Source organism: Triturus cristatus, chromosome 3_2, assembly GCF_964204655.1.
Source record: "Triturus cristatus chromosome 3_2, aTriCri1.1, whole genome shotgun sequence".
Classification (NCBI taxonomy): Eukaryota; Metazoa; Chordata; class Amphibia; order Caudata; family Salamandridae; genus Triturus; species Triturus cristatus.
The window spans coordinates 977956800-977975698 of NC_140584.1; the positions used below are offsets into that span (position 1 = coordinate 977956800).

General features: G+C 44.0%; 1 protein-coding gene across 1 annotated transcript in view; it reads left to right on the forward strand.

The window, feature by feature from the left end:
* Positions 1-14405, forward strand: part of RABEP1 (rabaptin, RAB GTPase binding effector protein 1) — a 989154-nt gene extending 974749 nt beyond the window's left edge. The window contains exon 18 of the mRNA XM_085649558.1: positions 13496-14405. Within this exon, the coding sequence (XP_085505684.1) occupies positions 13496-13597 (102 nt within the window). The 3' untranslated portion in view covers positions 13598-14405. The remainder of the gene's footprint in view (positions 1-13495) is intronic.
* The last annotated feature ends 4494 nt before the right edge of the window (positions 14406-18899 follow it).

Genomic DNA, 18899 nt, shown 5'->3' on the forward strand with positions numbered 1-18899 from the left:
TATTCTAGCCTTTGTCGGCTGGTTTGATTGTAATTGAAGAGCCATTAGCCAATGGCTTGGCTGCTGCCAGTTCCTGGTTGGTCATGTTGTGGAAAGGTGGTTTCAAATTCGATACTCCTATGTCTTTGAGAACTGCCTGCTTGAAAGTGAAGATTTCATGTGGAGTCATCCCTGCTGATGGAGTGAATCTTGACCGTTACATATCCCGGTATCTGTCACCTCAGGGGTGGGTTTGTCATGAAAGAAGGTGCAAAGTCTGATTTTCATAAAGTAACTGTGGAACTCACCGTTCAGTCTGAATTTATTCTCTCAGTGTGAGGACAATGCCCAAGCCCTTTTGGAGGACATTAACCTCCTCTGTTGTGGTGGATAGGTTCACAATAAATGTCTTTTTGTTTGACTCCTCGTCTGCATCTGGGGTTCTGGTTGTTGTCACTGAATTAGTTTTTGCCGCCCTCTTCTTCTGCCTCTGCCCCAACCTCTGTCTAAAAAGGGCTGTTTAAAGAGTTGAGAGAAGGGAGTGTGAGGACATTGGGGCAACATAGGATGGGGGGCCCATTGGTTGGGGTCCCTTATATGGGGCCATAGGATACTCATATAATGTGGTGGGAGAGGACCCCATTAGACATAATTATTCTCCCAACTTTCTGTGCTAGAGTTGCTCCTGAACTAAGTGTTCTTCCTATGTCAGTAGTTGCTACTCTCGTCTGAGGGGAAGTCACCCCCTTCTGCCGAGAAATCCTCTTTAATATAGGCGTAGACCTTCTCCCTATCTAATTTTTTGATGTCCTTTGAAGCTTTGTTATTTTCTGCTGCATCAAGAAATCTTTGCCAGTTGATTTATAGGCTCAGATCAGTATTCCAGTTTTTAGGGCATTTTCTGCGATGTTGATTTTTATTGTCTGAGCCTCAGAGAGGCATTTAGCTGTATTGATTATTATACTCAACCAGTACCTGGTACACTTTCAGGCGATCTGCAAATTTTTTAATTTACCCCTACATACACAGTTCCCTATCATAAACATGCGATATTGGCATATATATGTCTGCTCATTGGGCCATCACATTATAGGCTTTCCTATCTTGAGACTTCTCTCTGTTCTTTTCTTTGCTCTTTGGGGTACCATGATCTACCTGTGGACCCCCACTACATACTCCATATAGGAGCACATAGGCATGACATTTCTGTGCGCTCTTCTCATTTGCTTTAATACACCTTTATACCCACAAGCCACTCTTGAACATTTCATGCAGGTTTCCGCTAAACATGAACTGCAGTTGTCTTTTTATACATCCTGATCTGGTACTGCCCCATTATGAAATTGAGATACCTCCTTCACAGTTACCTCCCCAATATGGCCGCCACTGTGGCCGGAAATACCCTGAGACGAATATTGCACCTGCTCCCTGTTACAGCGGGTCCTCGTGATGCGTCCCGCCCTGTCCGCAAGTAGCCCACCTGGTGCTGGGTTTCAGCACACTTGGCACTTGCTTTTCCCGAGCAGGGGGATAATATTTTCCTTGTGGTTTATTTGATTATTAGACACCTTGCTCAGATCCGCCTCAAGATGGCGGCGTAATCGACGACTTAGGCGCTAGGTTTACGAATCAGCTCTTCGCGGGTGATTATGCACACCGGTGCATTACAGCCACACCTGTTTGGGATTATTATAACTCGCTCCAGTATTTAAACTGCCTCTTCTGCTCCCTCATTACCTCAAGGGTGGCTGAGAGGGGTAGTACACCATGAGTATCTTGGAGACGTCCTTACTTTACTTTTCTTACCTGTTTTCACCTTTCTAGTGCTGATTGCTGCCTTTTTTTAAATAAGTTTTACTCTGCAGCTAGCACCATCTCTGCCATCCCCTAAGGGTCCATTTGCTTACTTGAATGGGGTAAGATTATCCTTTTTTGCAGGCTTCTACTGCATTTCTACCTAGACTAGCTAAAATAGTGTTTGCCCACACTCATATGTGTAGATGATGAGGTATGTGTTTAATGTCACGTGTATCACCTGCCTGTTTGCTTGTCAAGTCAAATAGCTTTATTTCGATAGCAAGTATCATAAATGCATCAGACAATCCTTCAATATATGAGGAAAAAAATAGTCTATTCAGTTAAAACATAACAATACATGAGTTAAAAATAGTTAGAATATAAAAACATTTCATCAGGACGAAAATATTTTTGAGGGGATAAAAAGCGATAAAACCTTACTTAAAAATGAGAACATTTGGTGTACTATGTGCAAATGGTAGTGCATAGCAGGAAATTCGCTTAGCATTGGTCCTCCTCTTAGGCTCAGCTGTATTGCTCATGGAACTTATGAGGTTAGATTAGGTCTCCCTTCGTATGGCTCTATGCTTGATAATCCAGGCACAGCCTAGAAACTTGGCGACTCCGCAAGCAAAGAGGGTTCTCTCATCGGATTTTAGTATTCGCATGGCAACGCGATGATTGAGAGTGCCTAGTTGCTTGCATTTTGGCTCAAGCCATCTAGACCTCGCATTTGTATACGCTGTGCAAGCAAACATAAGATGAGCGACACTCCCTCTCGATGCCCCACAGCAAGGGCATTCTTCAGTAGTCTGATATGGAGGGCACCACTTCGCGGTAAATTCGTGGACTGGGAGTGAGCCAAATCTAAATTGGGTATAAAGTGCTCGGTCTCTTGGGATCTGGATTATATCCATATAACTATGGTTCAAGGCTTCTAGATTGTTTGTGCTGGAAGAATTCTTCCGTAAGCCTTCCCATATTTGGATTATTGAGATCCCTGGCATCTATCTAGTCCCAATAGATGCATTTGAGCTCCGCCTTGCTCGGGGGGTTTTGGGTGTCCCAGGATTCCTTGAGACCAAGAGTTATCATTAAAGCCTTAACATTGGAAATCCATTTGACCCCCAGGTTGGTGTCTAAGTTCTTTACTTCTGCAAATGCTTTTGCATAGTTCGAGAGTTCTGGGGTACGCCTTAGGCGAGCCCAAAAAAGCAATGGGCAAAGTTTAGCCAAGTTGCCAAAAGAGCGCCTGCCCCAGTCATGTATCAAAGGGATTAGAGGGACACCCCAGGGTAACATGATCAGGTCCCTGAAGAACTTATGTTCTGACCTGCTGATCTCTTCTACATTATCGAAACCCAAAAGCTCTGCGCCATAAAGGGCCGAGCTGACTGCCTTTGCGCTATAAACCACAAGTGCCGGGGCAACCGGTCTACTTAGTGAAGAGCGATGTTCTTTGCTCAGTGCCCCGACGGCACGTTTGTGATTCAGAAGCATTTTATCGAGGTGGGGTCTCCACTGCATTTTTTCCAAGAGTCGTATCCCAAGATAATCAAAAGTGCTGACTCTCTCTAAGCGTATCCAGTCTAGGGTGATGTTATTTCTGAACGGTTTATGGGGATTGGATGTCATAAATTTTGTCTTAAATGTTTTTATGAAAAGCCCCCGAGAGTTACAAAAAAGCTGGACTCTGTTCAGTAGTTTTTGCAGGCCAGCTTGAGTTTTAGAGATCAGCAATGTGTCGTCCACAAACAGGTGAGTTGGTACCTTGTTTCCCGTCCAGGGCCGGGGCATCAGCTGGTGTTTCTTGCAGGAAGCAGACCACCCAGTTCACATATAAAGAGAACGGGGTGGGTGCCAACACGCAGCCCTGGCGTACTCCCCTGTTTACTTGGATCTTTTCCGTGAGCTGGCCTTGGGAACCCCATCTAACCTGTGCGTAATTGCCCTTGTGGAGCCGTATTAGCAGGTTGAGAATTAGTGGTGGGATGCTCATGTCTCTCAATATTTCCCATAACTTTTTCCTAGAGACAAAATCAAAGGCAGTCTTTAGGTCAATAAAAGCGAGATAGACTGCCCTTGCCAATTACTACCACTTTCCAATAAATCAAAAGGAGCCTGAAAACCTGTCCACAGTTCCTGTGTTGGCACGGAATCCCACCTGGTATTGGGAGAGGAGGTCTTCTGCCCCTGCCCAAGATTGAATTCTCTGTAATATGACCCTGCCAACTATCTTCTGCATTACATCAATCAAGCTGATTGGTCTATAGTTGTCAGGGTTCTCTCTGGCTCCCTTTTTAAAAATTAGAACTACCTCTGCACCCTTCCAAGATTCCGGAACTGGGCATCCACTAGAGATAGAATTGATAAGGAGCAAAATATACTTGGCCCAGATTCGACGGTCTGCGAGGAACAAGTCTCCAGGGAGACCACCTGGTTCTGGGGCTTTTGCTTGGACTATCCTGCTTATAGCAGACTCTATTTCGTTCAGCGTGAATGGATCACTGATGCCAACCCCAGAATAAGTCCGGGAATAGTCACGTGGGCCATCCATGCTTACATCGTTGGACCTAGAGTAGAGTTCCCCAAAGTGGTCATGCCAGACCTGAGATGGAATGTGGTCGGGGATTTGGTCTATTTCTCCCGTGTTTGCCCGTCTAACAAGAGTCCAAATGGGATAGGTGTCCCTTGCTATGCTGGCGTCTTTTAGGTCTTGCCAGCGGGTTTCGTCCCAATCTAGCTTTGCTAGAAGCAGGGCTGCTCTATAATCTTTCCTTGTAGCTTTGATCGCGGAGCAATTCTTAGTTCTAATAGCTGCTGCTAAAGCCTTCCTCTTAAATCTGCAGTCCTTGGTATACCATGACTGCTCCTCGATTGCGCAGCGGACTTGATAGACCTTTTGGATGTTTGTTTACTTTTCTGTTTTCGCATGTTTTGCACGCTCACTGACCAGCGTGATTCCACCTAAGGCATGAATTTCTCAACAATTGCCTAATGCATTGCCATGTCACAATGGGGTATGACTCCCTGAATACCCTCTGTGTATTACTTCTCATTCTCTGTATTTACCTTTCTCCCTGCAGGTCGGATTTTAGATTTATTAAGTTATATATACCCTACACTTTGAGGATGACTTTTTGTGATTGGGGTTAAGGTAGTGATGATTAATAAAATACCCAATCATTTCTAGATTAGGTTACATGGTCCTGATGAATTGCCCAGATGCACAGGGACTATATATGGCAAGAAACATGTTGACCCACTTTTCTGTGAGCTGCACTGGATCATTGTTTCCAACATAGCCACCCTTTGTTTTTACTTACAAGACAACCCACGCTTAAAAACTCCTTAGGGTCCCTCTTAGTTATTTTTACACTACACCCACACCAATCTACACACACTGCATCTCCACCTACCCTTCATCACGACGTCTTAATTTTATAAGACCTCCGGCAAATAGCCCCCTTGAGGGGCATGTTGGGCATTGCAGCGCCGATCTAACGAGCAGCTGCCCGATGATGAAGCATGACACCCATATGGGTGTGTGAGGTCTCTTGCTTCTGAGAAATCTGACCTCCCAATCTGCTTTCTCAGGTCTTTTCCAATTTACTGCTTTACCTGTTTCTTTTCCTGGTAACTTGACGGAACTGCATTCTCTATATGTATACGTATGAAATAGCCAACACTCCAGAAAGCCAGACCTTCTGTGACTCCTTGGCCACTTTTTTCCAGGAGAAAGTCAAATTAGTGTACAGTGGCTTCTCTGCTCACCCATCCCTATGTGCAACCGTAGCACAAGTTGAGTCAGTCACCTCTAACTCAACAGAGGAAGCCATGGTAATTCCCAAAATCTACGAAGCTTCCACAGTTATTACACTTTCCATCACTAACAGCTGATAAAGTCATCTAACTAGTTTTATCTACTAAATCGAGATCCCCTCTGGACCCCTGCCCCCCAAAGATCTTTCATCTTCTATCAGGAACAATCGCTCCTTATCTTGCCCCCATTTTGAATCAAATGTTCTTTTCAGGAACCTTTCCTATTAAATGGAAACTAGCATCAGTATTTCCCCCTTCTTAAATAAAAAAAATAAAAATAAAAAAAGCAAATCTGAATGGGGCTGATCCGAATAGTTACCGGACAATCTCAAGACTACCTTTACCCACTAATATAGTTGAAGCGGCCATGAACACAGCACTATCTGAATATATCCAGACAAATGCTTTTCTGGATGGCACTGAGTTTGGCTTCCGGAAACACCACAGCACGGAACTGGCACTGATATCTGCATCAGAACAGATTAGGCAGACGGTTGATGCAGGGGGTAATGCAGCACTTGTGCTGCTTGACCTTTCTGCTGCATTTGACACTGTCAGTCATATAAAATTACTGGAATGCCTCGAGAGGATAGGCATAAGGAAAAGCTCTCTCTGCTTAGACCTTTTCTGTCTGACCGAAAACAATTTGTTGCGCTTTCTGAATTTAAGTCGCATAATTTTACACTTCCTTGTGGGGTCCCTCAGGGCTCATCATTGAGCCCCACCCTTTTTAACGTTTATGTGGCCCCATTGGCGCAGCTGATCAGATCACTGGGTTTCTCAGCAATATCTTATGCTGATGACACCCAAATTGTAGTGTTGGTGACCGTGACACCATTAGATACATCAGCTCAGTTTTATACCTGCCTTTGTCAAGTTGGAGACTGGATGGCAACCAGCTGTTTCAAAGTTGAATTCCAACAAAACCGTGGTGTTACTCTTAGCAACACTACCTTTTGGTCCGCCCACTCTCTGGCCATCGGAACTGGGCCCTCTGGCCAACCCCTCAAATAAAGTAAAAAACCTAGGTGTCACTTTTGATTCAAAGCTCACATTGAAGGTCATATGAACCAGGTTACCTGAGCATCTTTCTATGTGTTAAAACTGTTGAGAAAGATTCTCCCGTTCATCCCCGCTGAGCTACGTAAGCGGGTGATCACAGCTTTGGTCTTATCCAAAGCCGATTATTGTAACGGTCTTTTCATCGATCTCCTGTCCAAATGCCTGACTACACTTCAGATCGTGCAAAATGCTGCTGCCCGTCTTTTGTTGAATATTCCTAAGCATAAATTGGCCACTGCAGCCTTAAAAGAATTACACTGGCTACCAGTGAAGCGACGTATTGAGTTTAAAGTCTTGTGCATAGCATTTAAAGTAGTTCATGATATAGGGCCAGTCTTTTTCAAGCAAAATCTTCAATTGTATGTCCCTACTCGTCAGCTACGCTCAGCTCAATCTCACAATCTGGTGATCCCTTGGTTCAAGAAAAGTGCTTGGGATGGTAGAAGCTTTCTAGTTGGGACAAGTAAACTCTGGAACTCTCTTCCCCAAAGGTTAAAAGATGAGACTCCCCTGTTGGCATTCAGGAAAGCGCTGAAAACATGGTTGTTTAACCTCTGACTGAGTTAAAATCTTACGACATATGTTTATTTGATGATCTAGCGCCTTGAAACCTTTGGATAATTAGTTTGTGCTTTATAAATCTTTTTCATTTCATTTCATATACAGGCTCAGGATAGTGACATAAAATGACTAGCGACTTTTTTCACACATCCGCACAGACACATCTTTCACATCCTTCCTTTATTAAAGATCTGGAGTAATAGAAAATAAACATGGCTCCAGGCAGAGACACCTGTGTAAAATGGGAAGTCTCTACCTATTTTTGCACATATAAAACAATATGTATGTTCACTTTTTTGTAAATAACATGGTTAATCTATGAATTATTCTTACACAATTTACTGATTGTTTTAACTTGGCTAAGATATATTAACTGTCTCTAGAAACGAATTATTTATTGGAGTACATCCTTTATTAGGTCTCGCCTAGCGAAAGCAGCGCATGCGGTGCTCTCGCTATTGCGAGTACCTTTTGGAATCGATTCTCCGAAAGCCTTACATGCACGCACAGGGATGGACAAAGATGGCTGCTCTCGCCATTTGTCCAAACCTAACAGCATGCGCGTGCATGTAAGGACAGTGGACGGCCCGCCGCCATCATGTTGAACACGCATGCTTTCACTTTAAACACGGCGTGCTTTCACTTTAAACACAGTTTAAAGTGAAAGCACGCCGTCATGCGCGCGTGCACTGCGCACCAGCCCGGCCGACCTCCCTTGTTTTATTTTCGGTTTTGCAGTGGACGGTTTAGAACGGTCATCCCACCCTTTCCTAGCAGCGGCAGACGTGTCTTCGGTTTCTGGCCCATTTTGTAATTAAATGAGATTTTGGACACATGCGCTCCACGATGGCCGTTGTTCTACCAAGGTCGGACTTGCGTACACTACATGTGGTATATGGTGTTAAAGGAGATAAACGCCCTCCCCGATGCTCTTCTCTTCCTCTGTGGTATCCGGTACCTCATCCCGCGGAAAGCTGGACATGGCGACAACTGGGACGTGCTTACACTTGAATATCTTTAAGACAACGCTTATAATATGTTTGATATTTTTCAAGTTCAATTTGTTATACCTTCCCCAATGTTATAATAAATATGTTTTCACTGGCTCCCCTTCCCCGGGCTTTCCTTACAGCAGGCATGCTGGTTATATATGGATTCCTTTCGTGGTGTCATTCAGTGTTGCCATGACCACAATGGATTTTTCCCCATCCCCCTCCATCCCCCAATTTGTTTCCCCAGCCTTAAGGATTAATTAATATGCTAACTTATGTTTTGGGGATACCTGGTTGTTTATATTTTAAACGTGGCGCCTGGATGCCCTCACGGGTGACCAGCAGCGCTGTACAAATCCACCTTGCATTTATATCACACACTTGAAAGATAACTTTTAGTGAACTTTGAGCACATCCAGCGAGACCTCAGTTCCCCTTTATCTCAGGACCAGTAAAATGTCTCCATGGAAAGTACCTACCCCAGGTTGAAAAGGTGGACTGTCACATTTTAAACCGAGTAAACCATGGTGAGCAGGATGCGTACAGACTGCAGCAGGCGAGAGGCCATTGAAGTGCCGACGTGCTGCTACTAGAGGGCGCCAAGAGACAGCAGTATTTCTGCACAGGTTCTGGGCGGCTCTTGTGTGATTCTCGCGCACACAACATTGGTGACAGGAATTGTTAGCTGTGGGATCGTGTTCCCCATAAGGCAGGGTAACCGGATGCTGCCGCCGTCCTCCGTGGACACCATGTGTCAATTACTCTGATTCTTGAGCTGGTTCCACTCCATCAGGGCAGCTCAAGGTCACCGGGAGATCAAGGCGCTATCTCTACTGGACGGCGCGATGTTCTCGTCTCCGCGTTTCACAAACTGAGGAACTTTGAGGAGCAGTCTACCAAGAATGAGCATGCTAATACTTTTATGAATGCACAACTGAGTGAGTAACCTGTTGTGGGCTCATAAGAGATGAAAAACATGATTTTGGTTAAGGGAGATGTTCTCGTGGCAAGATTATTAAATTAAATGAGAGAGAAATCAGTGTGCGCCTGGAACAATCTGTGGCTTTCCTTTTTTCGCAGCTTCAAAAGAGGATGATAAAACCTGCTGGGATCTGAAACTCTGCAGTGCATGCTTTACTCCACAGGATTATTTTATCAGTGTTGCATCCGGTGTTCTGCCGGGCAGCTGTCATCAGAGATGCGCTCTTGTGGGACACCCGACCCGCTAATATTAGAGCGCCGGGACTCGCGCAAGGACGGAACAGGCCGTGAACGCAGCTGTCTTGCCATATTCTGAGATGATGTTCCTTATGTTCAGGGACACTGGAATTATGCAGCAGGAGAGTGACAAAATATGTCGCTGGTTTGATAAAATTATGCGACAAGAAAAGGCAAATTATGTGGCATACTGCTGCACATTTTGTGATGGAAATATTTCATTATTTTGGCATTTTCACACTTGTTAAGACTCTCTGAGCTTAAGTTGCTCTTCAGTTGTACCTGTTCAACATCTAAATGTAGCAAAAAACCAAAAGAAAGGTTATCAGCCAACTTTTGCAGAGAGCCGTCCACTCCGCTGCAGTATGTGTTGCTGCGTTCTTAGTATCTTACGAACCGTTTGCATTTGAGCAAGTAAACATTTGTTAAAACCTGCACATTTTGCCGCAGATGGGACTATGTGGCAAATGCGGCAAATGAATACCGATGCAGAAAACACAGCGGCCTCACCATCACATAATTCCAGTGGACGTGCTTATGTTGAAATACATGCCAGACATTTAATTTACGATATGAACCTATTACATACTCGAAACCACTGTTGATTTTCTGAATTTATTTGCAGAAGTTAGTAGTATTGTTTTCAGATTTTTACACTTAGTGGTGGTATTGGTGCTTTTTTTGCAAGTGCAATAAAGGCAAGTGCCTATTGAACGATGGGTTGCCTTACAGCAAACAGTGACGATGTAGAGTTTGTGCTCTCTGCTTCCCACGTTGTGCTCCAACATTAGGAGCTCTTTCCAGTACACCAGTGAGTTAGTGTCCATTCCCAGTCCTCGGCACACTCTGCAGAGACTTGAAAACACGGATACTAGTTATGCAGGTGGTTCAAGTCACATCTGTATGGTGACTCCTGAAGTGTCGACACCCCTTATCATCCCTCTTTTAACATGTGACAAAAATCACACCAGCAATTACCATAATAATAATTAATAATAAGCCAATAGATCTGAATCAGGTGGGAGACACCGATCTTTGAAGCCCAAGATTGAATTATTTTACCTGTTCTCCCACCTGAAATTGAGTCTGCTTCAATGGAAGTGAGTGGGGAAATACATTCTCCTGATCATCTTTTTAAAATCTCCCTCTTTCCTCTTCTAACATTTTGGCATGTATGATACTAGTAAAACTTTCACTCGCCCTACTCAACAGCAAGTTGGACTGTGGGAGCATACTGTATACTGGGATCACCAAGTAACTCGCTAGGAAACTACAAACCATCAGAACTAATCCTCAACCTACCACGTAAGGCTTGCATCACACCACTCCAAACGGGAGAAAAATCCTTCTCCTTCCTCGCAGCCTAGGCCTGGAATGACCTCCCCAGCAAGACCCCCACACTGTCCCAGTTCAGGAAGGACCTTAAGACTTGGCACTTTGGATGACCCCAGCACTCAACAGAAACCTCTCCCCCCTGCACGTTGATACTCGCAGGTGAGTAGCTGCACTTTACCAAGCTCTGATTGATTGAGGGAGTTTCACTGCATCCTGATACACAGACGCACACATTTCAAACTCCTCACACATTCAAGGTGCTACACAATTTAGTTCTCACCCACCTGAACAGTCACATCTCATCCACAAACCACCCAGACACCCCTCTCCTCCGGACTCCTACTTGCAAACATCACACGCATACACTGGACCACATCAGGAACAAAGACGTACTCTTGTGTTGGTTCTAAATTGTGGAACGGGCTCCCACTCCACATCAGAGCCTCCTTCACTCTTCTTGAATTCCACAATAAGCTGAAGACCTAGCTTTTCAATTAACCAACCTACCATGGGGGCGGGGGCACTAGGCAAACACACCTGCTCAGTGCCAGGATACCCTCACGGGTGATAGTGTGCCTTACATTGTGTGTAACTAGTGTCTGTTTGTGTGCTGCTTGTTTTGTGTGTAACCAGTATATGTGTGTGTGTGCTGCTTCTTTTTCTAAAGCGAGGGTTACAATCCATAAAACGGGAGGATGCAAAAGGAGAAAAATCACGTGCTTAAAAATGGGGTTTAAGGAGAGCAATGCAATAGGTCTCTTTCAATTTATAGCGAGATGGTCGGTATATCGTCCATACTGATTCCTGGCTGGCATATGGCCGCAGAGCAGGAAGCAAAGGGTGCAATTTATCAAGCATATGACAGCTAAGTTCATTAAGAATAAAACTCACGAAATAAAGTAAAAAATATTTACGTACCAAGATGCTGCCGAGAATAGAGACTGCTAACCCTTTGTATATTATATTCTTGGATCTCCTCAGGTCTCAAGTCTGATAGTCAATTTTGCTTGGCAGATTGATGACGACGCCGTGTTTCTTAAGGGACGTGCTGAATTAATTAATTTGCCAATCACGTGGGCCAGGACTTGTAGAAATCTACGCCTACCATCTTCCTGCCCCTCGGAGATGCTGCATGTTATGAATATTTCTAAGGCGGCTTATTTGGGGCTGTGTGGTTACAACATCAGTGGCGAGGCCTTGCAAACATGGCGGTGCGCAGGAGGCGCTCTCTGCTGCAAGCACGGGTCCACACTTACCACACTGTACACGGCATGCTGTTGGCTGCCAACCCTGTCCCTTCCACCCGCCCCACACTGTAAGTCCGTACCACTAGTGCTGATATAACACAGTTTTTTATTGATATATTGGTGTTGCATAGGAAAAGTCAGCCGAGGCAACCCGGTGCAGAAAGGACTTGGAGAGAGAGACACACATACACTTCCACTTACACACGGTTGCATTTACACACACACACACACACACACTAGTACACAATTAAGCTTAGGCAGATATTACACACATATACACGGCACACACACTCAGACATACACAAAAACAAATACTCGCATATATACCAAAGCACGCCCCCAAAAACACAAATACACATAACACTACCCAGACACACACACAAAGACACACTCGCACACTAATACATACACCTACCATCTACTACACGCAGATGCACACAAACGTCCTCACATTAACACACACATACAATGATACACAAGTAGAATGTACAACGCATCTGACAGGGCCATGTGAGCCGGGGCCTGAGCGGGGCAGATACATTGAGGGTTGAGGTTGTTCTGTGTTTCTGACAGAGATTTAAGAAATGATCAAGACTTGGAGCTATTGGCATTGTAAATAATGATGCCTTTTATTTATGTGTTAATTATCAAAACAGATTGATAAAAGGCATTGTCATTTACAATGCCAATGGCTTAAACTCTCGCTAATGCTATTGGCATTGTAAATGACAATGCGTTTTATTTATGTTTGAAAAAGAAAAGCAAAAATAAGACATTGTCATTTACAATGCCAATACCTCAAAATCTCACAATTGCGCGACATATTGCATTGCAAATGCTTGTTTATTTATGGAATGTTTCCAAATACTATTCTTTGCTTTGGGACTGAAAACACCTCACTTGTGAAACGTATCCCGCAATTTATGCGGTGTATTTTATGTTCGGATTTATTTCATTGGAAATGTTTGATAGGCAAAAGTACATTGTTGTATAACAAATTAAAAAAATGCATCACTTATTAATAACATGCAATATGTAATGTTTCAGAAATTCAATATCAGACTTTATTTCTATTATCCATATGGAGACCTAGTGACTATAAGAAACATTTCTCATTGATTGTAATTGAAACAAAAAAACTCGATTGTGATAAAACAACAAAGTCCGTTATATTAATAAATGCTCAGTTTTTAGGTATAATGCTTTGATATGAATCCATCTGAGCATTTTATAAGGGTTAGCAGTTTTGTTTGTTGACGTTTACAACCCAGACTGTTGCTAGTTTACCACTGGCTCACAGGATTTTTATTAATTGTAGACAGAGACAGGTCGTCACAGATGTTATGTGGTACTCGCTTCAGCACATCTAGGCCCTGTGCGTTACTAAATACATATATATATATATATATATATACATACAGGGCTATAATCTGTTTCCATGTGGCGAGCCCGAGCACTTACTGTGTCCTGTTTTCATTGCAGGTGCAGCTGGAGAAGATCCGACAAGCAGATTCCTTAGAGAGAATACGTGTGATTCTGAATGACACAAACCTGACTGACATTAATCATTTGCCTGAAACATGACACCCGGGCAGCAGCCCTCAAGAACTGTTCGGGTTTTTTAACTCTCATCTTTAGCACAACATTAACTATTATTTAACTCTAACTGAAAGAGTAAATGCTGCAAGATGCATAAAGGGATCAACGACTATTAGGCTAGGCGGAAGGGCGGCGAGGGGGGTAGAATTTGTAGCGTGAGGCGAGTCTAATTGCTGCGGGTCGAACCCCTTCCTGAAGGGAACACTAAAGGTGTAATGTCCTCTGTCAGAAAACTGTCTCTCTCCTAATGAAGTTTGTGCGTTTATTTGGCCAGCTTCTTCAAATATATTCATTCGTAATCAGATTTTTTTCAGCTGCTGCTAACAGAATATCTCTGTTAAACAAGAGATGTGGTTAATGTACCTGTTTGGTTTAAGTTAGTAGTACTGTGTTTAGCCAGCGGTCAGGCAAAGCCATGTGTAGTATACTGTACGAATATTTTATATTAAAATAATCTGAATTTATTAATAAGCCATCGATCTTATTTCTGGCTGTAGTTAAGAGATATTGCATGGCTGTCTTGCCTTGGACATTTCTGGGAGCCATCTTAATACGTATCTGGGTTGTATTATTTATTCATCAAAGCAGCCCATGTAAACTAATCTAAGAAAGGACATATAATTATGATTGAAGTTAAAATATTCACTAATTTTTTTATTTAGATATTAATATGAATCAGTGTTTTGAAATTGTACGGTATGTGTTTGTATATACTGTAAAAACGGCACCGTTTGTTTTTGGCTGTTAATGAAGAATATTATGATGGTTTGTTTAGTAAACTGTAATTCTTCAACAGTGGTAAATGTTGTCACTGCTTAAGCTGCAAATGCTAGATTTATCAACTAAAAAACTCATCCGCTAGGTCTCAACATTGCCATACTGGGTATAAGTTGAGCAGGAGGGGCTTGGGATACTAACACCTCCTGTTCATGTAACGGGGATTATGGAAGTTGATCTACTATTTACCAGAAGTGGTGTTGCTTCTAAGCTAGTGGAAAATTCACATAAATAACAGCAGCTCCGTGGATACGTATAGGAGTACATAATTTAGTGCTTACAAAGCAGCTCTTTCCCTATGCTCACAAGCAAATTCCAGATCTCCCATTAGTCCTTTAACCTCCACTGGGCGTAAAATAAGTGGTCATTATGCCGATCATTAACCATAAGATCACAATGAAACTAACAAAATAAGGGTCCTATAATGTTTCCTAAACATTTCAAGCTGAGATGTCTCCCCATCAGAGTACTGCCTTTAAGGAAAATATGCATTGTTTGATTAGTGGTTCAGTATTCCTGTTTGTAGGTTTGCTTGCAATTTTTTTTCTATTTCATTACAATGTTAAGCACTTTGAACATCAAGCTCTCAAAGTTTCCAAATCGTCTCCCCCCAAAAAGCAATATAAAATGTGAACTTTTTCTGTGGATGCCTCTAACAGCAAATTCCTTACCTTTTAAATCTCCTCGGGCACCAGATTGGAGCCTGCACACTACTAGGTTGCACCATTGGCCTGTATCATGACTTCATCCCGTCTTCGAAAATGATGGTACAGAGATGCACATGGGCTCCACCCCATGCACATCCCATGCTCTTGCACATGGATCCATAGCTGTGTTCCCAATATTTGTTGGATTTCACGGAATTCTTCAAAACATTACCAGGCAGTGTGCCGGAGGTGCCTCCCCCCCTCCCCAAAATAACAGGTTTTAAACCATGCCGCACTTGCAGGAAGCTGATGTCATTCACGAACCCGCATGACATCTGCCTTTCTTGCCTCAGCACTAAACATGACTCCTTTGACAAATGCGCTCTGTTGCATAGAAAGGCCATCAGGGAGCGAGAAGCCATGCTTTACGTCACGGAGCGCAAAAAGTGAGTCTTGTCACCCAAGCCTCTACAAGCCAGGTGAATCCTAACGACTTCCCTTACTGCTCCTCTGAATAAGGAATTCAATAATATTGTTTCTTTTGGCAAACGTTTTTTCTTCAACCAGTCTAGCTCTATGTCTCTGTATGCGGTTTACCTCCTGGGCTTCTACACATATGCCCTCTGGGACTTGAGCATTAACATCTTGACCTCTCTCTCTCTCTAATGATTTTAGGAACTCCTTTACCCACACAGTACATGAAGGTCAAGATGCGGCTAAATTTATACTGAGAGACGGTTTGGATACTACAGAATGTGTCACTTAGACTATGGGCAGCAACATCGTCATTTGTTGCCACACTTGGATGATTGCTATCAGTTTTTCCAGAGGCATCCATGCCATGATTGCCTAATGGACATGGCTTTTGGTGGAGCCAGCCTCGTTGGTGAAAAAGTGGACTCTGCCTGGGAGTGTTTTAAAGACAATAGAGCTATGGCATGCTCTTTGGGCTTTCTTTTTCTTGGTTGCCAGTTTCACCAACCGTGCTGAGAATTTTGAGGTTACTCTAGGGGTCTTGCCTACTATCAGAGGCAATGCAACCTTTTCCTTACCTAGTTCAGCATTTGTTATGGTTCCAAATGAAGGGCGTGTGATGTGGCAACCAGCAGATGCAGCTGATATCTACTTTCTCGTCACCTGCTGCAGCCACCACCAGGCCACCCTAGTTTTCCCTCTGATGGTTCTGTTGGCCCTGTAGGGGGCAACATTTCTTTGCCTGGCTCAGCAATTACTATGGTCAAATGTGTCCTTAAAGTTCTCTAGTTTGGACACTCCATCCCTTTTCTGTCTACTCTTCCCCATTTTTCTCCTGTTTTTGGCCAGACCTTGGTAGACCATGCTGATCTTCTTCTCAGAGAAGTTCAAGTGTTGCATGCCAAGGCCACGATGGATGTGGTGGCACAGACTACTACTCCCATTGCTTCCTGGTTTCTAAGAAGGATGGAAGCAAGGGGGGGGGGGTCTTAGGCCTATTCTAGACCTTAGGCTTCTGAAAACCTTCCTCAGGAAGGACAAGTTCAGGAGGCTGACATTGGCCCAAGTCCTGTTGGCCTTGGATGCCTAAGACTGGTTTGTGTCCTTGGACTTGCAAAACGTATATTTGCTTGCACTGATCCTGCAGTCCCACAGGTGATACCTTCAGTTTGTGATGGGTCAAAACATTTCCAACTATCCATCCTGCCCTTCGGACTTACCTCAGCACTTCGGGTGCCTAAGAGGGTGATGTCAGTGGTTGCTGCTTACCTTTGCAGGTCAGATATATATGTATGTGTACCAACAACAGTGGTTGCTGAAGGCAGGCTCACCTCAGCTAGCCTCAGACCAACTGTCGGCAACAGGTTTGTTGTTCTCCTTGGAGTTTTCAATCAAGGAACCAACTTCTCATCTTTGGCCCATTCAAAAGATTCCTTTGCTAGACTATCCTGTGCATAGTGACTTAGAAGAATTTACCACCCCTGTGGTGAGTCTTGGACATTCAGGGCTACCGTTTGATATTTCTGGCACGTGCCTTGTTCCCTTCCTGGATAGCTCTGAGGCTTCTTGATCCCCTCACATTGTGTACACTGCGGGTGCCTCATGCCTGTTGGCACAAGCAGACCCTTCACTTTCAATGTGTGCAAAACTCGGGGTGCCTATCGAGTAATATCCATATCTCTTATGAAGCAGCCTAGGACCTTTGGTTGTTGATGGCAGGTGCCAAACTGGCAAGCAGGAGGCCATTCTCCTTACCTTATCCGGACCTCACAGTAGTGAAAGATGCATCCCCTCAGGGCTGTGGAGGTAACCTGGGAGAAGTGGTGAACGGAAGACTCTGATCTCAGTTGGAGCAGCACCACCCCATCAACCTGTTGGAGCTGTGCGCCATTCATCTGGCCCTCAAAGCTTTTCTGCCTGCCATCAAGGGCTGGTTTGTCCAGGTCCTGACAGACAACGGAATCACCATTTTGTAGTGCAACACGCAGGGCGGAATGTGGTCCAGTGTTCTCTGTCTTGATACTTTCCGGGTGATTGAATCGTCTGTGGACCGCTCTGTCAGTTACTTGCCAGGTTCTCTGAACTTCAAAGAGGACAAGCTTAGGAGAGGTCAACTTGCTGTTCATAAGTACTACAGAGATAGCACAGGGCATCTTCACTTGGCAAAGAGATCTACTGTTGGTACGCCCCACTATCACCAATAATGCTCACTGTCCTGGCCTTTGTTCCGTTCTTGAAGCTGTCTGAAAGAGACATTTTATGTTTAGTGGATCTCTGGCCTTGTTTACGCATTCTCCCCTCTGGCACTAATGCAGCTGGTACTGAAGAAGGTCAAGAGGGACCAAGTACAGCTCATTCCCCCAGACTGGGCTCAGAAAGTTTGGTGCGCCACCCTACTGAATCTGAGGATATGGACTTCGCTTCGGCTTACTGTTAGAAAGGACCTGTTTTCCCAACAAAAGTGTGTGGTTTTGCATCCAGACCGCCACAATCTACACTTCTATGTTTGAGGATTGAGTAGAATCAACTGAGAGACTTTGATCATCCATCAGAGGTGATATTATTTTGTCTGCTCACCGCCCCTCCACCAAGTACATCTGTTCTGGCTGCTGGTTGAAATTTGTTGCCTGGTGTTGTAGCACAGATCGACCCTCTGCAGGTAGCCATCTGATAGTGTTCATGTTGTCTCTGGCCCATAAAGGTTTTGCTTTGAGCACTCAAAGGTTACTTGTCACCCGTTCCAGCCTTCCATTTTTGCCTGATCAATCGTCTTTATTCAAGTCACCCATTGTGATGCGTTTAAATGTATATGCTCCTCTCTGCTATATTTCATATAACACAATGGGACCTTAATGTGGTTCTTACCTGTTTAGCTTGTGCTCCCTTTGGAATGATGCACATTTGTACCCTGAGACTTTTGACGCTCAAACCTGTCTTATTGACCTAACCTTAGCACGTCGCATCCATGAGTTGTTAGTCTCGCCTCCATATGCCTCCTATCTATTTTCTTTCAGATTATAGATGTTAATACTTTGAAAGTAGAGGCATTCTTTCATGTGTGGCAGTCCACCATGATTCCGGTGTTCTTGTCTCTGTCGCATTCCTCGAAGAAGGAGGAGGGGTTTATTTGGTTGGATCCTAAATGGGCCATTAGTTTGATATGTATTGAAGTGCAAAAAAACTGAAGGCTGGGCAGAAACAGACCTTTTCAAAGTGGATTGTCTTTTGCATCAAGCTGAGCTATGTCTTGGCCAAACAGGATCCTCTAGAGCAGAGGTCTTCAAACTTTTTTACTCTAAGCCCCCCCTAAGCAAAATGTTTTGAGGTCGGGCCCCCCTCCACAACTTTATGGCAAGGAATGGGGGAGCGGAAGGGACATGGCTGTGTGC